At 45.2% G+C, this 23789-nt stretch overlaps 1 protein-coding gene across 3 annotated transcripts; it reads left to right on the forward strand.

Annotated features, from left to right (window-relative positions):
• The first annotated feature begins 120 nt into the window (after positions 1-120).
• LOC146758553 (STAM-binding protein-like) lies at positions 121-9362 on the forward strand. 3 transcript variants are annotated; one of them, XM_085514531.1, is made up of 10 exons: positions 121-238; positions 756-980; positions 4196-4271; positions 4418-4513; positions 4756-5131; positions 5769-5893; positions 6116-6253; positions 7373-7485; positions 7674-7773; positions 8062-9362. In XM_085514531.1, the coding sequence occupies exons 2-10, from the start codon at positions 766-768 to the stop codon at positions 8116-8118; spliced, it is 1296 nt and encodes a 431-aa protein (XP_085370657.1). In that variant the 5' UTR covers positions 121-238; positions 756-765; the 3' UTR covers positions 8119-9362. The 3 variants fall into 3 exon arrangements, 2 of the variants coding, with proteins under 2 accessions (XP_085370657.1, XP_085370658.1); XM_085514532.1 differs by having other exon boundaries at positions 153-279; XR_014934000.1 differs by lacking the exons at positions 7674-7773; positions 8062-9362 and having other exon boundaries at positions 5769-5885; positions 7373-7383.
• The last annotated feature ends 14427 nt before the right edge of the window (positions 9363-23789 follow it).

Below are 23789 nucleotides of genomic sequence, written 5' to 3' on the forward strand. Positions count from 1 at the left end.
AGGTTGTGTGCAGGAATTGAGAGCGGCCCCTTTAAGACTCGGGCGCCTAGTGATGACGTCAAACTTCCGCCCAATCTCAAAATGGCAGCCGCTAAGCCGGGCGGAAGTAAGATATGGTTTCGACATCCCCGGATGTAAGGAGGCGTTGTGATTGGGTGCTGGAATAGAGCGGAGGGGCGGGGTCACGGCGCCAACCCGGAAGCGCCGAGTGCGAGCTGCCGCTGTCCGCCCGGCGCAGGTCGGGCCCGGTTGGGGCCTACGAGGCCGGTCCCGTTCGGGGTGGGGAGGGGGGGAGGGGCTCTGCTTTGGGCCTGGAGGGGTCCGGGACCTGGGGGGGGGTGGAGCTGTGTTGGGTAGGAGCCACATCGCTCAGACCTTGGGTTGAAATGGGTTATACAGGGAAATGAGCTGGAGTTCATGGCTGCTATTCAGGTCATAAAGGCTTTTATATCCAAGGGCCGTGTCCAAAAGGAGCCTCAATTTACCCATATTTCCCCCTTAGGACCCCCAGCCTTTGTATTAAACCAGGGACCCCTGAGCTTTGTATTAAACCAGGGACCCCTGAGCTTTGTATTAAACCAGGGACCCTTGAGCTTTGTATTAAACCAGGGACCCCTGAGCTTTGTATTAAACCAGGGACCCCTGAGCTCTGTATTAAACTCTTTCAGGCTGGAGGGCTGATTTCTCTTGTGGAACCCAACCACGTTACCTGCCCTATGTCTGTTCTGACTCCCTTGGCTTTCCTCCCTCTGCAGAGCTGCTTTGATGCTCCTCGTTATGCCCGGCCATGCTGATGTCAGCCTCCCACCCGAGGAGCGTGTCCGGAGCCTGACACAGATCGGGAGCGCTGTGGAAGTGAATGAGGATGTCCCACTGCGACGCTACTATCGCTCTGGCGTGGAAATGCTCCGCATGGCGGCTGTTTACTCAGAGGAGGGCAATATTGAGCATGCCTTCATCTTATACAACAAGTACATCACGTAAGAGCAGCTTTACTTTGCCTGCTTACTTTGCTTGTGGGCTTTCAGTTGCTTCTTTTGGGTTTGTATGGACACAGCGAGACGTTGAGCTGGAAGAACTGGGTTCTGTCCACAGCTTTGCTCCTTTTGAGCTGATATGGGTGACCTGATGAAGGTGACCACATGATAAAGGTGCAAGGTACAAGCAATGCTCATTGCATCGTCAGTAGTATTCCCTGTGAGATCAGGCTGGCCTTATATAGCTCTGTCTCATTACAGCTTCTGTCAGCAGGAGGAAGGTATCGGCTCCTTTGGTTTAGAGCCTCCTGGTGTTTTATCACTGCAGGGTGGTTAGGTCATTGTGATGTCATTGGCATGGTCGAAGGTCATGCTATCAGAAGGAGATGAGGGCTGGTTGGTGGTTCTCTGATAAATCACCTTCAGAGGAGAAGCCTTCTTTCTGTTTAAGTTACTGCAGCCTTTTACAGCAGTCACCATGTTCCTCTTTCAGCACAGAAATCAGCTGTGGAGCACTGGAGGCTTAACAGTTCTACTTAGAAACAACATAATTCCCCCCACACACCATGCATGTCTGTATGCACCCAGACCCTTCTGAGGAGGGACGTGGGGAAAAGAATTTCAGGTCTGAACAACCTGCCTCCATTCTGCTGATTTGGACAGTATTTGAGATCTCCAGGCTCTGAACGCTCTTCTGAAAAGCCAGAGGTTGTATATAAACCCACCCAAGACCCTGTTTGGTATGACAGCTGCCAGGTCTCCAGCACAGGGGCTGTCCGTATGGACAAGCATGGAGATGTTCTCGCTGTCACCTCCAGAGCTGGCTGGGAACAAACCATCTTGGGTCTGAAAGCTGAGCTTCTGCCTGAGCAGCTCAGAGTACGAGTGGTACAAACGTGTGTCCCTTGCTGTGCCTCCCCATGTTCAAAGGGCTGAAAGCAGAGATGCTCAGGGAATGGCCCAGGGCATTGATTATCCTGTTCCCTCAGGCTTTTTGCCCCAAATCCCCCCTTTCTCACTCACCAGAGGGTTGACTCTGCTTTCTGCTGCTCTACCCACTTATCCAGAATGAGCTTGGCCTTCCTATGGGTGTTTTCCTTCCTTGCCTGCCTGTGTGCACAGGGTTCCTTCCCCGGCCTCCTTCAACCCACCACATTTTTCTCTGCTTAGCTTTTCTTCCCGCCCTGCACTTCCTGAGCTTTTATGGTCATTGTCGCTGCGTAGGGAGCTGCAAAGTGTAAAACCATCGGGAAGGTTTCCAAGCTGGTCTCATAGCTGAGGCTGAAGGAGAAGCTCTTTAACTAAACAAGTGAACGAAACGTGCCTTTGCTCTTTCGTGACAGCAATGCTGCCTGCTGGCCTTCCAGCAGCTTTTAGATGCCTGTGGCATTTACATTAGCCTGGCTCTCGGGCTGCAGGAAAGGTGACAAGCTTTCCCTTTTGGTGGGTGATTTCTCATGCTGATGAGTACGAGCTGCCAGCTTGGATTATCTGAAGATGCAAAGTTAATGTCATCATCTCGTTGCTTTAAATGGAAGAGTAATGCTGTAGCTCCTGTGGAAGCGAGAGGCCTTGGCAGAGCGTTATATGAGGTGTCTTTCCCTGAGGCTGTGATCTGGAAAGCAAGAGCTTAGTGCTGTAATTGGAGCCTCCAGTGGAGCTTTCCCATCTCTAGAAATGGGATTTGATTGATTATTCAGCCCTGAGAGGCTCCTGGCTACAGCTCTGCACGTGGTGTGTTTGTTAGGAGCAAGCCCACCATCCCCAGGAGCGAGTCCTTGGCTTTATGTTGACTGTGTGGCTTTGGGGAGCTGGAGGTCCCTTTATTTCCCTGCTCCTGAGAGAGCCATTTGTCTGGGGAGGATTATAGATCTATATGGGAGAATCTGGGGGTGGATCCGCACTGAGATTCCCACTGAAGCAGCCAGTTCCATTCCTGGCTCTCAGCCTCCCACTTGATGTCAACTGCATCTTCAGCCTTTCTCTTTCCCATGCTGAAATGAAGCTGAAATGATGCTGAAAGACACCTGCTTGTTTTTCCCTTCAGCAGCAGCTTCTGCACCATTCAGAACGGATTTGTTCTCAAAGCAGGAGGGTGCTGGGGCTTTTTAGAGCCAAGGAAGAGCAGAGCAGGGAAACATGACATGAATTTCCTGGGAGATGAGGATTCCTGCTTTGTCCGTGTGACTCTGAGCTGCTTGGATTGGCTCCAAGGGTTTGTGTGGGGTGTTAAAGGGACTCGAGAGACGCTGCTTTGGCTTGTGGTCTGTAGCAGTGCTTAAAAATAGCCTACGATGTGGCTGCTCGGTGCCAAGCAGCCGCTCCGTTCACAGCGGACTCGCAGCAGTCAGAGGTTTGAACAAATCCAAAGCTTCTGGTGATGGGGGCTGAGGGTTTAAGCCGTGCCAAACCTCATCTGGGCTGTGGGTAGGAAGTGTGAAGCGTTCTTATTAGAGAATGCAGAGTCCTGCTCTGCCTCCTTCCTCAGCTGCTGGTCTTCCCTCAAAGTCTTCCTCTGGCTGCCTGAGTCCTCCCTGCACCCTTCTGCTCACTGTTCCCCCTTTGTGCCTTCTGAAAAGGCAGCTGCCTCTGCTGCTTCTTCTGTCTTCCCCAGGCCAGCATCTGCTCTTAATCCTTCTTAATGAATCCCTTCCATTTTAATCTTCAATCTGTTGGCAGTGATCGCTGCCTTGTTTTGTCTCCTCGACACAGTGACCTACTTTGCATCCACCAGCCCCGAGCAGGGATCTCACAGCTGCTCTGTGCCATGGCTGTGCTGATCCTGTGGTCTCTGGCAAGAGCATCCTCATGCTCTCCATGGTAACCACGAGCACAACCAAGAGCTGGGATTGTGAGAAGTTCTTCCTTTTCCCAGCGGGTTGGGTTTTAAAGCAGATGGGTTTATTTAGTGCGCATGCAGTGGTTTCACAGCACGAGGGAGGCTCTCGGCTCACGCTGTGGCTTTCCCTCTTGGCTCTGCTCAGCTTGTTTGGGCTGTGCTCTCTACTCTTCTTCCCTCTGCATGTATTCCATTAAGGGCTCTGCAAAGCACTGTTTGGTGGAGAGTTTCTTCAGCTGTCCTGATTGCAGGAGCACAGGGCCCAGGGAACCGACAGAGCAGAGATACTGAGCTGGAGGCAGATGATAGATACCTCCCACAATGCCATTTCCTTCTGCTGGGATTCAGGAACAGGGGTTTCTCTCCTGTGTATTTATAGGCTCTTCATTGAGAAGCTGCCAAAGCACCGTGATTTCAAAACTGCCACCACACCTGAAAGGAAGGAGACGATGAAAGTAAGTAACAATGTTCCAAGTCTTCAGTGGCTGCTGTTGAAAATCCTTTGGGGTTTATTTTCTCCAAGAACCTATTGATTCTTTCATCCATTCTGGGCCTACTTTTCTTGGCTTGCTGCTCTAAGGATTGTGTTTCCTCCCTTCAGAAGCTGAAGGACGTAGCCTTTCCCAGGGCTGAAGACCTCAAGAAGGAGCTATTGCAGAGGTACATGAAAAACTACGCTAAGTACACTGAGCAGAAGGTGAGTGACAGGAGATTGCTGTCAGTTTTGCTTTAAGAAAGTGCCATTTTGGAGAGAAGAGAGAGAAATCAATGAAGAATTGTATTCCCACACAAGGGCATTTAATTGCTGCAGGCCCTTTGGGGATGGTCTGTGATTGCTGAGGGTCTGCAGGCGGGTTGAAAGCTGCAGTTCTAAACGAGTGTTATTTGCTGATGTCTTTCAGGTCTGCTGACGTCTTTTGGTGTATTTCTTTCTTGCAGAAAGAGAAGGAAGAGGAAGATGCCCGCAACTTGGCTTTGCAGCAGCAATTGGAAGAGGAAAGGAATCGTGTAGCCTTAATGAAGCAGCAGCAGGCAGAGCAAGAGCAGTTTCTTGCCTTCGAGGAGATGATTCGACAACAGGAGCTAGAAAAGGAACGTTTGAGGATAGTGCAAGAATTTGGAAAGCCAGAGCCAAGTCCTGAGTCTCTGGATGGACCCCTCATCCCCGGCATAGAAAAACCACCTACTGATTTAACCCCAGGGGTTCCCGTCTCTTCAGATCACCCTGCGAGTCCATCGATGGGGAATGTCTCATCCAACCCTCCTGCTGTGGACAGATCTTTGAAACCCAGTGCGCTGGGGGGCACAGAACACAGTTAGTACAGCTCCGGGCATCCTTCTTCCTTTCTGGGGCTGAACCAAATGCAGCCAAGGAGCTGAGCTGGCTGGGAGGCTCTTAGAAGTGTCTTGTCAGATCTCCATCCCTTCTGGGAGATTTGGTCTTCCAGGCTGTTGGGGATGCTTTCCTCAATGACCAGCAAAGGTTTGCAGGGCTGGGGAGAACCGTCTCCTCTTAGTAATCCAGCCTCAACCCCTCTCTGCTGACCTAAAATCTACAACCTGTGAGGCTTTTGACCTTCCTAGATCCAAATACATTTTGGAGATTGGGGCCAGACTGACTGAACTCTCCTCTTTAGACAATTACAGATCCAAAGTAGCAACCCAGACATTTCTAAACAACTGATTCTAGACCAGAGAAACATCCTACTTTTAAATGACAGTTTAGGAGCATTCATGTTTTTGTTTTCTCTATTGACTGTCCTTTATGGAGTGTCACTGCGACTTTATTCCCCCATGACTGCCCATGGAAGAGCAGACATTAGAGTCTGCATAGCAGTTAACGTTTTCAAGCTGTTTTCTTTCAGTCTGGTCCCTTTAGGTCCACACTGAGGGAACATCTCTCCATTGGCGCTGGCTGTTGCTGCTCATTGTGCTCCCAATTCTCCCCGCAGCTGCAGGTGTGGATGCCCTTCGCCAGGTCATTGTCCCCAGGGAGCTGTGCCATAAATTCCTCCAGCTGGCTGATGCCAACACGGCCCGAGGTGTGGAGACCTGTGGGATCCTCTGTGGTAAGCTGGTAAGGTGATAACAGTAATTAAGCCCCTGGAAGCAGGACAGGACTCGTGGGCTTGTTTCTAGAGCTGCTCTTCCCCTTGCTGGGCCCCTGAGTGATGAACACAGAAATGCTTCATTCGCAAAGCTTAGGAAATTATCTTTATACCAGTGGGCGGCAGCAGCGTTTCCTGTTTGGTGGGGGGGCATTTCTAGAGGGTAACAGCCTCCCTGTGCTGCCTTGCAGATGAGGAATGAGTTCACCATAACCCACGTCATCGTTCCCAAGCAGTATGGAGGCCCTGATTATTGCAACACAGAGAACGAGGAGGAACTCTTCCTGATCCAGGACCAGCACGGCCTCGTTACGCTCGGCTGGATCCATGTGAGCCTCTCATCCCTGCCTGACATCCAACCTATATCTTCCCTCCCTCAACTTGAAACCATTTCCCCTTGTCCTGCCATTATCTGCATCCTTTCCATGGGATCTCTCTGTGATGCAGCCTTCTTGGTCACAGCTCACGTTGCTTGAGAAATTTGGGTCTGTTGGAGGTTCAGATCCCTTCCCAGAGCACTGGCCCTTTTGGCAGCGGGATGCTGGGCTAAAAGCAGACCTGGGGCATCCCAGCCTTCCGTTTGGAGCTCCTGCTGTCAGCACCGTGGCCTCTGCACTGATGTGTCCCTATAGTAGCACAGCTTTTTGCAGACAGCTGTGTGCTGCTCTGCCGTAGGATGTGCCAGCTCCAGATTCCTCCTCTGGCTCCCTGCTGCCTGTCCCCGTGGAGCCTTTGGCAGTCGGATGTTTGCCAAGCAAAACGTTTGGTGCTGCTGAGTAATCTCTCGAAAGCAGCAGCTGCTTTGCAGGCTTTGACAAATAAATGCCTGCTGAGTGTGCCTGATATGTGCGGGTGTCTGCTGACAGTATTAACTCTTCAGTGATGGCCCCGGAACGTCCAGGCACCCTCAGGAATCCCTTTGATTGAATCCCTACACTTGGCAACAAAAACCATACAGGGGAAGAAGGAAAGGCCTTTCTGCCAGAGCGAGGCTATGAGATCTCTCAGCCAGAGCTGAGCACCTTGGATGTCACCTGTGATCTTTAAGAGCTTGGCCATCTTCACAGGGTGTGATCTCTTGATGTGCCGTGGTGATGTGTTGTGTATCTGGTGGTGCCGTGCCCTGGGGCAGCCACACTTCAGAATCATGTGAGGTGACTGCCCTGCATTGAAGGCAAGGGAAACACTGCATTAAAATAGGAGTTTGCAAGGGGTGTGGCCAGAAAAGCAGAGCTTCTCTTGTCTTCTTTCCAAATGCAAAGGAGGAGCAGATGTTCTGGGGCAATCCAGAGCTGCTGTCTGCATGTTAGCAAGTCCTCCGTGCCATCTGAGGAGCTGTGCCTCTTTACCATTCCAACCTTCACTTGGCAGATACAGCCTGTTGGGGGGGGGGGGAAGCCCATCCAAACCCTCTCTGGTGTTCTCTCTTTCCTTCCCCTGTGTTTCAGACTCACCCCACGCAGACAGCTTTCCTCTCCAGCGTCGACCTGCACACACACTGCTCCTACCAGATGATGCTGCCAGAGTCCATCGCTATTGTGTGTTCTCCAAAGTACCAGGAGTAAGTGTGGTTGCCCACCCGTGGCAGGGAGCAGCTCTGCAGCCACAGAGCTGGCAGAGAAGCACCTTGCAGAGCGTGCTGGGTCTCCTGCTTGGAGACAAGCAGATTCAATCACACTCTTGGAGTGCAGAAGCAGCTGTTTCTTCTTGCAGAGGCTCGAGCTCTATGCACTTTGTGCTTCTTTCTAGGACGGGGTTTTTCAAGCTGACAGAACACGGCCTGCAGGAGATCTCTTCTTGTCGACAGAAAGGATTCCACCCACACTCCAAAGACCCTCCTCTCTTCACTGTAAGTTGTCTCATGGAGCACTGGGGTCTGTAGTACCATATGTTAGCAGATTGGGCAGTTCACTTCAGATTAGATCTATGGTGAATCTGTGCCCCAGGACAGGAGAGAGCCTCACTGGGACCTGCTTCTCACTGGAGTTGGGATGCAAAAGCTTTCTGACTTGATTGGTCTTTGTTTCTTCACTGCAAAGAAAGGGTGGTTCTCAGAAGGCCGATGGATGCAGATTGCATCAGGAGATGGAGACACCTGAGAATATCTGAATAACCCCATTTCTTCTTTCTCTTCCAGACCTGCAATCATGTGTCTGTAGTCGAGAGAGATGTGGTGCTGATGGATCTACGATAGGCGTCTTGCCTTGACTCCTTACTCTAAAACCACCTGCCTTCCCTCTAGGCTTAGGTAAAGTTTGGGTTCCTTCTGCAGCAGATGATTTTCACCGTGTGGTGCCCCTTCCCTTCCTCCCTGAGCACAGTGAAATCTGTTCCCTGACCTCAGCTCATGAACTCGGTGCCTGTTGTTGGACTGGTGAAAGGGCGTTGAGGTTCGAGGTGTGGGGAGAAGTTAACTGGAGATTCAAAGAGGGAAGCTAACACTGAAGCCGTTATTTAATTTAGAGCTTGACCAGCTTCTTGGCTGGGGAGGGCCCTGCAAGTTGCTGCATCCTTGAGCTGTGAAACCTCTTCAAGTGCTTTCCTAAGTGGGACCTGCCCAAATTAACCCATGTTCTGCTTTGCCTCTCTTTCTGGGTTGGTAAACTGTGGCCTTGAGCGTGGCTGGTTGGAGCAGACAAATCCTTGTTGCCATTTAAAACAAAACCTTCCTAACATCTCTCACTCCATACAAGAGCCCATCCTCCCTCCTGGTGCTCACATTTGTGCCCAGTGGAACAAGAAGGGACCCCAACTGTTGTGCTCTCTCCTTCCTTTGGGAACCCCCATTTCAGGAGTTCAGGGTGAGAAGATTCCTGGATGCTTTAATTCCAGGGATGCTGAGTGGGATATCTGATTGCTTTCTTCCTTTTCCTGGATGGGACACTGGCTGCAGTGAGGGTTTGGGTTTGTCTGGTGCTGGTGGGGTGACAGAGGAGGCTCTCCCACCTCTCAGTTCCAGCATTGGTGCACTCTGTTTCTGATCCATATGTGGAGCTCAGCTGCTTTCCCAACACTCCTGTTTCTTGAATCCTTAAACACTCTCATTCCCAGCTGCCTCTGCAATCCTTAAGGTGTTAGGAAGCCTGTCCTTGCCGAACCGCGTGCCCCACAGTGTTGCTGTGATGCAGGAAACCATCTGGGGACCTTCTCTGTACCCTTTGCTGTTGAAACCTAAGCAGTGACTTTGCATCCCCGAGCTGCCCACGCTGAGCCTCCACCCTCACCTGTATCACCATTGAAAGGTGGGAGGCTCAAAGTGTGATGCATCACCTCTCCCATGTCCTCCATTGGGATGCTCTGATCATCAGCATGTATCTATGCAGGCAGGGGGAGGATTGGAGACACACATACATGAAGGTGTTGTGCCCTTGTACTTCTACCTACAAGACAGCAAACGGCATTCGTTGGTGGATGGTTTAATACAGACAGGTTGTGTTATGGGCTGCTTCTCTCACTTGTTATCTCTAACTCCTCGGGCTGGAAGGAGCTGCCGAGAATGGGGACAGAATCCATTTATTTATGGTTTATCTGACAAACTGCTGCTGCAGTTACCGGCGTGATTTTGGCAGCGGGGGAGGAGGGGAGGGGGAAGCGGTGGGCTCACACACAAAGGAACGGAACCAAAGCCGTGCCGAACTCCCAGCCAGGAGCCCTCTGCAGGGACATTACCCATATAGGGAGGTGCAGAGGTCCGGCGGTGTGCGGGGAGCTCAGCCTGCAGCCCCCTCCTGCTCGTGCCACTGGGGTTGGCCTCGCGTGCCGTGGGATGCCGGGCGTTCCTGCGAGCATCCCGGGCCGCCAGCAGCCCTCCCTGCAGCCCGGGCACGGCCAATGCTCCGGCAGCTGGATTGGCTGCGGTGGCCGAACCTTTCCTTTTTAGGCTGCATCTGCTCTGGCTCTGGGCTCTGCCACCGCGGTCCCAGCTTCCAGCCTCCCTGTGCCGAGGCTCAGCCCCAGGGCAGGGGCTGCTGTGACCCTGGGACAGAGAACCGGGGGGCTGGGGAGGGCTGGGACCGCTCTGGGTTGGGCACAGCGGGGGCTGGTGGCCCCATGGCTGGAGCTGCTGTTGCTTTGGGCACAGTTCCCTTTTCTATCGCTGAGATACGGCTGTGCCATCAGCTCTGCGTGGGCACAATCCCCCCGCAGCGTGGGCACAGTGGATCCCAATGGCCGGGCTGCCTCCATCCCGCTCCCTTTTGCTTTTCCTTTTTTCCTCGCCGCTTTGCTGGGTCGGGGTTTCTCCTTTTTTTTTTTGCAGCATGTCATATATGGCAACCTTTTGCCTCGCTGACCTCATGTTTGGCAGCGGGCCGGGCAATGCGGGTTGGGATGAAAGCAGCTGTGGGTGTCTCGCGTGAGCTGCGATGCGGGCAGTGCTGAACTCACAGCCGGGACCGGGGACGCATCCAGCCCCCGGGGATGGGGGGAATTGGGGCAGAGCCACTGCTGGGACCATGCCCACATCCTCACTGACACAGTGACAGCTCTGAGCCGTGTGGGACCAACTGTGTCCCTTTGGGCAGCGACCCCGCAGCTCGTGGCTCCTCATTGCTGCAGGGCCAGGCTTGGAAGGACCATGTGGGGTTTTTTTCGGCTCTAAACCTGTTTTTCTTGGTTTTTTTCGGCTCTAAACCTGTTTTTCTTGGTTTTCTTCCGCTCTAACCCTGTTTTTCTTGGATTTTTTCGGCTCTAACCCTGTTTTTCTTGGTTTTTTTCGGCTCTAAACCTGTTTTTCTTGGTTTTTTCGGCTCTAACCCTGTTTTTCTTGGTTTTCTTCCGCTCTAACCCTGCTTTTCTTGGATTTCTTCGGCTCTAACCCCGTTTTTCTTGGATTTCTTCCGTTCTAACCCGGCTTTTCTTGGTTTTCTTCCGCTCTAACCTGGCTTTTCTTGCTTTTCTTCCGCTCTAACCACGTTTTTTTGGTTTTCTGCCGTTCTAACCCGGCTTTTCTTGGTTTTTTTCGGCTCTAACCCTGTTTTTCTTGTTTTTTTTCGCTCTAACCCTGTTTTTCTTGGTTTTCTTCCGTTCTAACCCGGCTTTTCTTGTTTTTTTCGGCTCTAACCCTGTTTTTCTTGTTTTTTTTCGGCTCTAACCCTGTTTTTCTTGGTTTTCTGCCGTTCTAACCCGGCTTTTCTTGGTTTTCTTCCGCTCTAACCCGGCTTTTCTTGGTTTGCTTCCGCTCTAACCCTGTCTTTCTTGGTTTTCTGCCGTTCTAACCCGGCTTTTCTTGGTTTTTTTCGGCTCTAACCCTGTTTTTCTTGTTTTTTTTCGGCTCTAACCCTGTTTTTCTTGGTTTTCTTCCGGTCTAACCCTGTTTTTCTTGGTTTTCTTCCGTTCTAACCCGCCTTTTTTTGGTTTTCTTCGGCTCTAACCCTGTTTTTCTTGGTTTTCTTCTGTACTAACCCGATATTTCTTGGTTTTTTTCGGCTCTAACCCTGTTTCTCTTGGTTTTTTTCGACTCTAACCTTGCTGTTCTTGGTTTTTTTCTTCTCTAACCCTGTTTTTCTTGGTTTTCTTCCGCTCTAACCTTGCTTTTCTTGGTTTTCTTCCGCTCTAACCCTGTTTTTCTTGGTTTTCTTCCGTTCTAACCCGGCTTTTCTTGGTTTTCTTCTGTTATAACACTGTTTTTCTTAGGTTTTTTCGGCTCTAACCCAGTTTTTCTTGATTTTCTTCCGTTCTAATCCGGCTTTTCTTGGTTTTCTTCTGTTCTAACCCTGTTTTTCTTGGATTTTTTCGGCTCTAACCCGGCTTTTCTTGGTTTTCTTCCGCTCTAACCTGGCTTTTCTTGCTTTTCTTCCGCTCTAACCACGTTTTTTTGGTTTTCTGCCGTTCTAACCCGGCTTTTCTTGTTTTTTTTCGGCTCTAACCCTGTTTTTCTTGTTTTTTTTCGCTCTAACCCTGTTTTTCTTGGTTTTCTTCCGTTCTAACCCGGCTTTTCTTGTTTTTTTCGGCTCTAACCCTGTTTTTCTTGTTTTTTTTCGGCTCTAACCCTGTTTTTCTTGGTTTTCTGCCGTTCTAACCCGGCTTTTCTTGGTTTTTTTCCGCTCTAACCCGGCTTTTCTTGGTTTTCTTCCGCTCTAACCCTGTTTTTCTTGGTTTTCTGCCGTTCTAACCTGGCTTTTCTTGGTTTTTTTCGGCTCTAACCCTGTTTTTCTTGTTTTTTTTCGGCTCTAACCCTGTTTTTCTTGGTTTTCTTCCGGTCTAACCCTGTTTTTCTTGGTTTTCTTCCGTTCTAACCATGCTTTTCTTGGTTTTTTTCTGCTCTAACCCTGTTTTTCTTGGTTTTCTTCCGTTCTAACCCGCCTTTTTTTGGTTTTCTTCGGCTCTAACCCTGTTTTTCTTGGTTTTCTTCTGTACTAACCCGATATTTCTTGGTTTTTTTCGGCTCTAACCCTGTTTTTCTTGGTTTTTTTCGACTCTAACCTTGCTGTTCTTGGTTTTTTTCTTCTCTAACCCTGCTTTTCTTGGTTTTCTTCCGCTCTAACCTTGCTTTTCTTGGTTTTCTTCTGCTCTAACCCTGTTTTTCTTGGTTTTCTTCCGTTCTAACCCGGCTTTTCTTGGTTTTCTTCTGTTATAACACTGTTTTTCTTAGGTTTTTTCGGCTCTAACCCAGTTTTTCTTGATTTTCTTCCGTTCTAATCCGGCTTTTCTTGGTTTTCTTCTGTTCTAACCCTGTTTTTCTTGGATTTTTTCGTCTCTAACCCTGTTTTTCTTGGTTTTCTTCCGTTCTAACGTGGCTTTTCTTGTTTTTTTTTGGCACTAACCCTGTTTTTCTTGTTTTTTTTCGGCTCTAACCCTGTTTTTCTTGGTTTTCTTCCGTTCTAACCCTGCTTTTCTTGGTTTCTTTCGGCTCTAACCCTGTTTTTCTTGGTTTTCTTTTGTTCTAACCCGACTTTTCTTGGTTTTCCTCTGCTCTAACATTGCTTTTCTTGGTTTTTTTTGTCTCTAACCCTGTTTTTCTTGGTTTTCTTCCGCTCTAACCCTGTTTTTCTTGGTTTTCTTCCGCTCTAACCCTGTTTTTCTTGGATTTTTTCGGCTCTAACCCTGTTTTTCTTGTTTTTTTTCGGCTCTAACCCTGTTTTTCTTGGTTTTCTTCCGTTCTAACCCGGCTTAACTTGGTTTTTTACTGTTCTAACCCTGTTTTTCTTGGTTTTTTTTGGCTCTAACCCTGTTTTTCTTGGTTTTCTTCCGCTCTAACCCTGTTTTTCTTGGTTTTCTTCCGCTCTAACCCCGTTTTTCTTGGTTTTCTTCCGTTCTAACCCGGCTTTTCTTGGTTTTCTTCCGCTCTAACCCTGTTTTTCTTGGTTTTCTGCCGTTCTAACCCGGCTTTTCATGGTTTTCTTCGGCTCTAACCCTGTTTTTCTTGTTTTTTTTCGGCTCTAACCCTGTTTTTCTTGGTTTTCTTTTGTTCTAACCCGGCTTTTCTTGTTTTTTTTCGGCTCTAACCCTGTTTTTCTTGGTTTTCTTCCGTTCTAACCCGGCTTTTCTTGGTTTTTTTCGGCTCTAACCCTGTTTTTCTTGGTTTTCTTTTGTTCTAACTCGGCTTTTCTTGGTTTTCTTCTGCTCTAACCCTGTTTTTCTTGGTTTTTTTCAGCTCTAACCCTGTTTTTCTTGGTTTTTTTCAGCTCTAACCCTGTTTATCTTGGTTTTCTTCCGCTCTAACCCTGTTTTTCTTGGTTTTCTTCCGCTCTAACCCTGCTTTTCTTGGTTGTCATCCGTTCTAACCGTGCTTTTCTTGGTTTTCTTCCGCTCTAACCCTGCTTATCTTGGTTTTTTTCGGCTCTAACCCTGTTTTTCTTGGTTTTCTTCCGCTCTAACCTTGCTTTTCTTGGTTTTCTTCAGCTCTAACCCCGTTTTTCTTGGTTTTCTTCCGTTCTAACCCGGCTTTTCTTGGTTTTCTTCCGCTCTAACCCTGTTTTTCTTGGTTTTCTTACATTCTAACCCGGCTTTTCTTGGTTTTCTTCCTTTCTAACCCTGTTTTTCTTGGTTTTCTTCCGGTCTAACCCTGTTTTTCTTGGTTTACTTCCGTTCTAACCCTGTTTTTCTTGTTTTTTTTCGGCTCTAACCCTGTTTTTCTTGGTTTTCTTCTGCTCTAACCCTGCCTTTGTTGGTTGTCTTCAGCTCTAACCCTGTTTTTCTTGGTTTTCTTCCGTTCTAACCCGGCTTTTCTTGGTTTTCTTCCGCTCTAACCCTGTTTTTCTTGGTTTTTTTCGGCTCTAACCCTGCTTTTCTTGTTTTTTTTCGGCTCTAACCCTGTTTTTCTTGTTTTTTTTCGGCTCTAACCCTGTTTTTCTTGGTTTTTTTCGTCTCTAACCCTGTTTTTCTTGGTTTTCTTCCGCTCTAACCCTGCTTTTCTTGGTTTTCTTCCGTTCTAACCCTGTTTTTCTTGTTTTTTTTCGGCTCTAAACCTGTTTTTCTTGGTTTTTTTCCGCTCTAACCCTGTTTTTCTTGGTTTTCTTCCTTTCTAACCTGGCTTTTCTTGGTTTTTTTTTGCTCTAACCCTGTTTTTCTTGGTTTTTTTCGGCTCTAACCCTGTTTTTCTTGGTTTTCTTCCGTTCTAACCCTGTTTTTCTTGGTTTTTTTCGGCTCTAACCCTGCTTTTCTTGTTTTTTTTCGGCTCTAACCCTGTTTTTCTTGGTTTTCTCCAGCTCTAACCCTGTTTTTCTTGTTTTTATTCCGCTCTAACCCTGTTTTTCTTGGTTTTCTTCCGCTATAACCCTGTTTTTCTTGGTTTTCTTCCATTCTAACCCGGCTTTTCTTGGTTTTCTTCCTTTCTAACCCTGTTTTTCTTGGTTTTCTTCCGGTCTAACCCTGTTTTTCTTGGGTTTTTTCGGCTCTAACCCTGCTTTTCCTGGTTTTCTTCCGTTCTAACCCTGTTTTTCTTGGTTTTCTCCAGCTCTAACCCTGTTTTTCTTTGTTTTTTTTGGTTCTAACCCTGTTTATCTTCGTTTTATTTCGCTCTAACCGTGCTTTTCTTGGTTTTCTTCCGTTCTAACCTTGTTTTTCTTGTTTATCTTCCGCTCTAACCTGTTTTTCTCGGTTTTCTTCCGTTCTAACCCGGCTTTTCTTTTTTTTTTTTGGCTCTTACCCTGTTTTTCTTGTTTTTTTTCGGCTCTAACCCTGTTTTTCTTGTTTTTTTTCATCTCTAACCCTGTTTTTCTTGTTTTTTTTCGGCTCTAACCCTGCTTTTCTTGGTTTTTTTCGTCTCTAACCCTGTTTTTCTTGGTTTTCTTCCGCTCTAACCCTGCTTTTCTTGGTTTTCTTCCGTTCTAACCCTGTTTTTCTTGGTTTTTTTCAACTCTCTCCCTGTTTTTCTTGGTTTTCTTCCGCTCTAACCCTGGTTTTCTTGGTTTTCTTCCTTTCTAACCTGGCTTTTCTTGTTTCTTTCGGCTCTAACCCTGTTTTCCTTGGTTTTTTTCGGCTCTAACCCTGTTTTTCTTGGTTTTCTTCCTTTCTAACCTGGCTTTTCTTGTTTCTTTCGGCTCTAACCCTGTTTTTCTTGGTTTTCTATTGTTCTAACCCGGCTTTTCTTGGTTTTCTTCTGCTCTAACCCTGTTTTTCTTTGTTTTTTTCCGCTCTAACCCTGTTTTTCTTGGTTTTCTTCCGCTCTAACCCTGTTTTACTTGGTTTTTTTCGGCTCTAAACCTGTTTTTCTTGGTTTTTTTTCCTTTCTAACCCTGTTTTTCTTGGTTTTCTTCCGGTCTAACCCTGTTTTTCTTGGTTTACCTCCGTTCTAACCCTGTTTTTCTTTGTTTTTTTGGCTCTAACCCTGTTTATCTTCGTTTTATTTCGCTCTAACCGTGCTTTTCTTGGTTTTCTTGGTTTTCTTCCGTTCTAACCTTGTTTTTCTTGTTTTTCTTCCGCTCTAACCCTGTTTTTCTTGGTTTTGTTCCGTTCTAACCCGGCTTTTCTTGTTTTTTTTCGGCTCTAACCCTGTTTTTCTTGTTTTTTTTCGGCTCTAACCCTGTTTTTCTTGGTTTTTTTCGGCTCTAACCCTGTTTTTCTTGGTTTTCTTCCGCTCTAACCCTGCTTTTCTTGGTTTTCTTCCGCTCTAACCCTGTTTTTCTTGGTTTTTTTTCGGCTCTAACCCTGTTTTTCTTGGTTTTCTTCCGCTCTAACCCGGCTTTTCTTGGTTTTCTTCCGCTCTAACCCTGTTTTTCTTGGATTTTTTCGGCTCTAACCCTATTTTTCTTGGTTTTTTTCGACTCTAACTCTGTTTTTTTGGTTTTTTTCGGCTCTAAACTTGTTTTTCTTGGTTTTTTTCTGCTCTAACCCTGTTTTTCTTGGTTTTCTTCCGCTCTAACACTGCTTTTCTTTGTTTTTTTCGGCTCTAACCCTGTTTTTCTTGGTTTTTCTCCAGCTCTAACCCTGTTTTTCTTTGTATTTTTTGGCTCTAACCCTGTTTATCTTCGTTTTATTTCGGCTCTAACCCTGTTTTTCTTGGTTTTTTTCGGCTCTAACCCTGTTTTTCTTGGTTTTCTTCCGCTCTAACCCTGTTTTTCTTGGTTTTCTTCCGTTCTAACCCGGCATTTCTTGGTTTTTTTCGGCTCTAACCCTGTTTTTCTTGGTTTTCTATTGTTCTAACCCGGCTTTTCTTGGTTTTCTTCTGCTCTAACCCTGTTTTTCCTTGTTTTTTTCGGCTCTAACCCTGTTTTTCTTGGTTTTTTTCAGCTCTAACCCTGTTTTTCTTGGTTTTCGTCCGCTCTAACCCTGCTTTACTTGGTTTTCTTCTGTTCTAACCCTGTTTTTCTTGGTTTTTTTCGGCTCTAACCCTGTTTTTCATGGTTTTTTTCGGCTCTATCCCTGTTTCTCTTGGTTTTCTTCCGCTCTTACCCTGTTTTTCTCGGATTTTTTCGGCTCTAACCCTGTTTTTCTTGGTTTTTTTCGGCTCTAAACCTGTTTTTCTTGGTTTTTTTCCGCTCTAACCCTGTTTTTCTTGGTTTTCTTCCGCTCTAACCCTGTTTTTCTTGGATTTTTTCGGCTCTAACCCTGTTTTTCTTGGTTTTTTTCGGCTCTAAACCTGTTTTTCTTGGTTTTTTTTCGGCTCTAACCCTGTTTTTCTTGGTTTTCTTCCGCTCCAACCCTGCTTTTCTTGGATTTCTTCGGCTCTAACCCCGTTTTTCTTGGATTTCTTCCGTTCTAACCCTGCTTTTCTTGGTTGTCTTCCGCTCTAACCTGGCTTTTCTTGCTTTTCTTCCGCTCTAACCACGTTTTTCTTGGTTTTCTGCCGTTCTAACCCGGCTTTTCTTGGTTTTTTTCTGCTCTAACCCTGTTTTTCTTGTTTTTTTTCGCTCTAACCCTGTTTTTCTTGGTTTTCTTCCGTTCTAACCCGGCTTTTCTTGTTTTTTTTTCGGCTCTAACCCTGTTTTTCTTGTTTTTTTTCGGCTCTAACCCTGTTTTTCTTGGTTTTCTGCCGTTCTAACCCGGCTTTTCTTGGTTTTCTTCCGCTCTAACCCGGCTTTTCTTGGTTTGCTTCCGCTCTAACCCTGTTTTTCTTGGTTTTCTGCCGTTCTAACCCGGCTTTTCTTGTTTTTTTTCGGCTCTAACCCTGTTTTTCTTGTTTTTTTTCGGCTCTAACCCTGTTTTTCTTGGTTTTCTTCCGGTCTAACCCTGTTTTTCTTGGTTTTCTTCCGTTCTAACCATGCTTTTCTTGGTTTTTTTCTGCTCTAACCCTGTTTTTCTTGGTTTTCTTCCGTTCTAACCCGGCTTTTTTTGGTTTTCTTCGGCTCTAACCCTGTTTTTCTTGGTTTTCTTCTGTACTAACCCTATATTTCTTGGTTTTTTTCGGCTCTAACCCTGTTTTTCTTGGTTTTTTTCGGCTCTAACCTTGCTGTTCTTGGTTTTTTTCTTCTCTAACCCTGCTTTTCTTGGTTTTCTTCCGCTCTAACCTTGCTTTTCTTGGTTTTCTTCTGCTCTAACCCTGTTTTTCTTGGTTTTCTTCCGTTCTAACCCGGCTTTTCTTGGTTTTCTTCTGTTATAACACTGTTTTTCTTAGGTTTTTTCGGCTCTAACCCAGTTTTTCTTGATTTTCTTCCGTTCTAATCCGGCTTTTCTTGGTTTTCTTCTGTTCTAACCCTGTTTTTCTTGGATTTTTTCGTCTCTAACCCTGTTTTTCTTGGTTTTCTTCTGTTCTAACGCGGCTTTTCTTGTTTTTTTTTCGGCACTAACCCTGTTTTTCTTGTTTTTTTTCGGCACTAACCCTGTTTTTCTTGTTTATTTTCGGCTCTAACCCTGTTTTTCTTGGTTTTCTTCCGTTCTAACCCAGCTTTTCTTGGTTTCTTTCGGCTCTAACCCTGTTTTTCTTGTTTTTTTTCGGCTCTAACCCTGTTTTTCTTGGTTTTCTTTTGTTCTAACCCGGCTTTTCTTGGTTTTTTTCGGCTCTAACCCTGTTTTTCTTGGTTTTCTTCCGCTCTAACCCTGTTTTTCTTGGATTTTTTCGGCTCTAACCCTGTTTTTCTTGTTTTTTTTCGGCTCTAACCCTGTTTTTCTTGGTTTTCTTCCGTTCTAACCCGGCTTTACTTGGTTTTTTACTGTTCTAACCCTGTTTTTCTTGTTTTTTTTTGGCTCTAACCCTGTTTTTCTTGGTTTTCTTCTGCTCTAACCCCGTTTTTCTTGGTTTTCTTCCGTTCTAACCCGGCTTTTCTTGGTTTTCTTCCGCTCTAACCCTGTTTTTCTTGGTTTTCTTCCGCTCTAACCCGGCTTTTCTTGGTTTTCTTCCGCTCTAACCCTGTTTTTCTTGGATTTTTTCGGCTCTAACCCTATTTTTCTTGGTTTTTTTCGGCTCTAACTCTGTTTTTTTGGTTTTTTTCGGCTCTAAACTTGTTTTTCTTGGTTTTTTTCGGCTCTATCCCTGTTTTTCTTGGTTTTTTTGGCTCTAACCCTGCTTTTCTTTGTTTTTTTTCGGCTCTAACCCTGTTTTTCTTGGTTTTCTCCAGCTCTAACCCTGTTTTTCTTTGTATTTTTTGGCTCTAACCCTGTTTATCTTCGTTTTATTTCGCTCTAACCCTGTTTTTCTTGGTTTTCTTCCTTTCTAACCCTGTTTTTCTTGGTTTTCTTCCGCTCTAACCCTGTTTTTCTTGGTTTTCTTCCGTTCTAACCCGGCATTTCTTGGTTTTTTTCCGCTCTAACCCTGTTTTTCTTGGTTTTCTATTGTTCTAACCCGGCTTTTCTTGATTTTCTTCTGCTCTAACCCTGTTTTTCCTTGTTTTTTTCGGCTCTAACCCTGTTTTTCTTGGTTTTTTTCAGCTCTAACCCTGTTTTTCTTGGTTTTCTTCCGCTCTAACCCTGCTTTACTTGGTTTTCTTCTGTTCTAACCCTGTTTTTCTTGGTTTTTTTCGGCTCTAACCCTGTTTTTCTTGGTTTTTTTCCGCTCTAACCCTGTTTTTCTTGGATTTTTTCGGCTCTAACCCTGTTTTTCTTGGTTTTTTTCGGCTCTAAACCTGTTTTTCTTGGTTTTTTTCCGCTCTAACCCTGTTTTTCTTGGTTTTCTTCCGCTCTAACCCTGTTTTTCTTGGATTTTTTCGGCTCTAACCCTGTTTTTCTTGGTTTTTTTCGGCTCTAAACCTGTTTTTCTTGGTTTTTTCGGCTCTAACCCTGTTTTTCTTGGTTTTCTTCCGCTCTAACCCTGCTTTTCTTGGATTTCTTCGGCTCTAACCCCGTTTTTCTTGGATTTCTTCCGTTCTAACCCGGCTTTTCTTGGTTTTCTTCCGCTCTAACCTGGCTTTTCTTGCTTTTCTTCCGCTCTAACCACGTTTTTTTGGTTTTCTGCCGTTCTAACCCGGCTTTTCTTGGTTTTTTTCGGCTCTAACCCTGTTTTTCTTGTTTTTTTTCGCTCTAACCCTGTTTTTCTTGGTTTTCTTCCGTTCTAACCCGGCTTTTCTTGTTTTTTTCGGCTCTAACCCTGTTTTTCTTGTTTTTTTTCGGCTCTAACCCTGTTTTTCTTGGTTTTCCGCCGTTCTAACCCGGCTTTTCTTGGTTTTCTTCCGCTCTAACCCGGCTTTTCTTGGTTTGCTTCCGCTCTAACCCTGTTTTTCTTGGTTTTCTGCCGTTCTAACCCGGCTTTTCTTGGTTTTTTTCGGCTCTAACCCTGTTTTTCTTGTTTTTTTTCGGCTCTAACCCTGTTTTTCTTTGTTTTCTTCCGGTCTAACCCTGTTTTTCTTGGTTTTCTTCCGTTCTAACCCTGTTTTTCTTGGTTTTTTTCTGCTCTAACCCTGTTTTTCTTGGTTTTCTTCCGTTCTAACCCGGCTTTTTTTGGTTTTCTTCGGCTCTAACCCTGTTTTTCTTGGTTTTCTGCCGTACTAACCCGATATTTCTTGGTTTTTTTTGGCTCTAACCCTGTTTTTCTTGGTTTTTTTCGACTCTAACCTTGCTGTTCTTGGTTTTTTTCTTCTCTAACCCTGCTTTTCTTGGTTTTCTTCCGCTCTAACCTTGCTTTTCTTGGTTTTCTTCTGCTCTAACTTTGTTTTTCTTGGTTTTCTTCCATTCTATCCCGGCTTTTCTTGGTTTTCTTCTGTTATAACACTGTTTTTCTTAGGTTTTTTCGGCTCTAACCCAGTTTTTCTTGATTTTCTTCCGTTCTAATCCGGCTTTTCTTGGTTTTCTTCTGTTCTAACCCTGTTTTTCTTGGATTTTTTCGTCTCTAACCCTGTTTTTCTTGGTTTTCTTCCGTTCTAACGCGGATTTTCTTGTTTTTTTTCGGCACTAACCCTGTTTTTCTTGTTTTTTTTCGGCTCTAACCCTGTTTTTCTTGGTTTTCTTCCGTTCTAACCCAGCTTTTCTTGGTTTCTTTCGGCTCTAACCCTGTTTTTCTTGGTTTTCTTTTGTTCTAACCCGGCTTTTCTTGGTTTTCTTTCGCTCTAACATTGCTTTTCTTGGTTTTTTTCGGCTCTAACCCTGTTTTTCTTGGTTTTCTTCCGCTCTAACGCTGTTTTTCTTGGATTTTTTCGGCTCTAACCCTGTTTTTCTTGGTTTTTTTCGGCTCTAACCCTGTTTTTCTTGGTTTTCTTCCGTTCTAACCCGGCTTTACTTGGTTTTTTACTGTTCTAACCCTGTTTTTCTTGGTTTTTTTTGGCTCTAACCCTGTTTTTCTTGGTTTTCTTCCGCTCTAACACTGTTTTTCTTGGTTTTCTTCCGCTCTAACCCCGTTTTTCTTGGTTTTCTTCCGTTCTAACCCTGCTTTTCTTGGTTTTCTTCCGCTCTAACCCTGTTTTTCTTGGTTTTCTGCCGTTCTAACCCGGCTTTTCATGGTTTTCTTCGGCTCTAACCCTGTTTTTCTTGTTTTTTTTCGGGTCTAACCCTGTTTTTCTTGGTTTTCTTCCATTCTAACCCGGCTTTTCTTGTTTTTTTTCGGCTCTAACCCTGTTTTTCTTGGTTTTCTTTTGTTCTAACCCGGCTTTTCTTGGTTTTCTTCTGCTCTAACCCAGTTTTTCTTGTTTTTTTTCAGCTCTAACCCTGTTTTTCTTGGTTTTTTTCAGCTCTAACCCTGTTTATCTTGGTTTTCTTCCGCTCTAACCCTGCTTTACTTGGTTTTCTTCCGTTCTAACCCTGGTTTTCTTGGTTTTATTCGGCTCTAACCCTGTTTTTCTTGGTTTTTTTCCGCTCTAACCCTGTTTTTCTTGGTTTTCTTCCGCTCTAACCCTGTTTTTCTTGGATTATTTCGGCTCTAACCCTGTTTTTCTTGTTATTTTTCGGCTCTAACCCTGTTTTTCTTGGTTTCCTACTGCTCTAACCTTGCTTTTCTTGGTTTTCTTCAGCTCTAACCCCGTTTTTCTTAGTTTTCTTCCGTTCTAACCCGGCTTTTCTTGGTTTTCTTCCGCTCTAACCCTGTTTTTCTTGGTTTTCTTCCATTCTAACCCGGCTTTTCTTGGTTTTCTTCTGTTATAACCCGGCTTTTCTTGGTTTTCTTCCGTTCTAACCCTGTTTTTCTTGGTTTTTTTCGGCTCTAACCCTGTTTTTCTTGTTTTTTTTTCGGCTCTAACCCTGTTTTTCTTGGTTTTCTTCTGCTCTAACCCTGCTTTTGTTGGTTTTCTTCAGCTCTAACCCCGTTTTTCTTGGTTTTCTTCCGTTCTAACCCGGCTTTTCTTGGTTTTCTTCCGCTCTAACCCTGTTTTTCTTGGTTTTCTTCCGCTCTAACCCTGCTTTTCTTGTTTTTTTTCGGCTCTAACCCTGTTTTTCTTGTTTTTTTTTCAGCTCTAACCCTGTTTTTCTTGGTTTTTTTCGTCTCTAACCCTGTTTTTCTTGGTTTTCTTCCGCTCTAACACTGCTTTTCTTGGTTTTCTTCCGTTCTAACCCTGTTTTTCTTGGTTTTTTTCGGCTCTAAACCTGTTTTTCTTGGTTTTTTTCCGCTCTAACCCTGTTTTTCTTGGTTTTCTTTTTTTCTAACCTGGCTTTTCTTGTTTTTTTTTGGCTCTAACCCTGTTTTTCTTGTTTTCTTCCGCTCTAACCCTGTTTTTCTTGGTTTTCTTCCGCTCTAACCCTGCTTTTCTTGTTTTTTTTCGGCTCTAACCCTGTTTTTCTTGTTTTTTTTTCAGCTCTAACCCTGTTTTTCTTGGTTTTTTTCGTCTCTAACCCTGTTTTTCTTGGTTTTCTACCGCTCTAACACTGCTTTTCTTGGTTTTCTTCCGTTCTAACCCTGTTTTTCTTGGTTTTTTTCGGCTCTAAACCTGTTTTTCTTGGTTTTCTTCCGCTCTAACCCTGGTTTTCTTGGTTTTCTTTCTTTCTAACCCGGCTTTTCTTGGTTTTCTTCTGTTATAACACTGTTTTTCTTAGGTTTTTTCAGCTCTAACCCAGTTTTTCTTGATTTTCTTCCGTTCCAATCCGGCTTTTCTTGGTTTTTTTCGGCTCTAACTCTGTTTTTCTTGGTTTTCTATTGTTCTAACCCGGCTTTTCTTGGTTTTCTTCTGCTCTAACCCTGTTTTTCTTTGTTTTTTTCGGCTCTAACCCTGTTTTTCTTGTTTTTTTTCAGCTCTAACCCTGTTTTTCTTGCTTTTCTTCCGCTCTAACCCTGCTTTTCTTGGTTTTCTTCCGCTCTAACCCTGTTTTTCTTGGTTTTTTTCGGCTCTAACCCTGTTTTTCTTGGTTTTCTTCCGCTCTAACCCGGCTTTTCTTGGTTTTCTTCCGCTCTAACCCTGTTTTTCTTGGATTTTTTCGGCTCTAACCCTATTTTTCTTGGTTTTTTTCTGCTCTAACCCTGTTTTTCTTGTTTTTTTCGGCTCTAACCCTGCTTTTCTTTGTTATTTTCGGCTCTAACCCTGTTTTTCTTGGTTTTCTCCAGCTCTAACCCTGTTTTTCTTTGTATTTTTTGGCTCTAACCCTGTTTATCTTCGTTTTATTTCGCTCTAACCCTGTTTTTCTTGGTTTTCTTCCGTTCTAACCCGGCATTTCTTGGTTTTTTTTGGCTCTAACCCTGTTTTTCTTGGTTTTCTTCCGCTCTAACCCTGTTTTTCTTGGTTTTCTTCCGCTCTAACCCCGTTTTTCTTGGTTTTCTTCCGTTCTAACCCGGCTTTTCTTGGTTTTCTTCCGCTCTAACCCCGTTTTTCTTGGTTTTCTTTCGTTCTAACCCGGCTTTTCATGGTTTTCTTCGGCTCTAACCCTGTTTTTCTTGGTTTTTTTTGGGTCTAACCCTGTTTTTCTTGGTTTTCTTCCATTCTAACCCGGCTTTTCTTGTTTTTTTATCGGCTCTAACCCTGTTTTTCTTGGTTTTCTTTTGTTCTAACCCTGCTTTTCTTGGTTTTTTTCGGCTCTAACCCTGTTTTTCTTGGTTTTCTTTTGTTCTAACCCGGCTTTTCTTGGTTTTCTTCTGCTCTAACCCTGTTTTTCTTGGTTTTTTTCAGCTCTAACCCTGTTTTTCTTGGTTTTTTTCAGCTC

Source organism: Coturnix japonica, chromosome 13 (assembly GCF_054131305.1).
Source record: "Coturnix japonica strain WE chromosome 13, WE-NBRP24, whole genome shotgun sequence".
NCBI classification, from domain to species: domain Eukaryota; kingdom Metazoa; phylum Chordata; class Aves; order Galliformes; family Phasianidae; genus Coturnix; species Coturnix japonica.

Coding starts and splice junctions, on each gene's coding strand:
- LOC146758553 (XM_085514531.1), top strand. CDS start 766: ATGCTCCTCGTTATGCCCGGCCATGCTGATGTCAGCCTCCCACCCGAG. Junction 981..4,195: donor TTATACAACAAGTACATCAC/GTAAGAGCAGCT, acceptor GTGTATTTATAG/GCTCTTCATTGAGAAGCTGC. Junction 5,132..5,768: donor GCTGGGGGGCACAGAACACA/GTTAGTACAGCT, acceptor TTCTCCCCGCAG/CTGCAGGTGTGGATGCCCTT.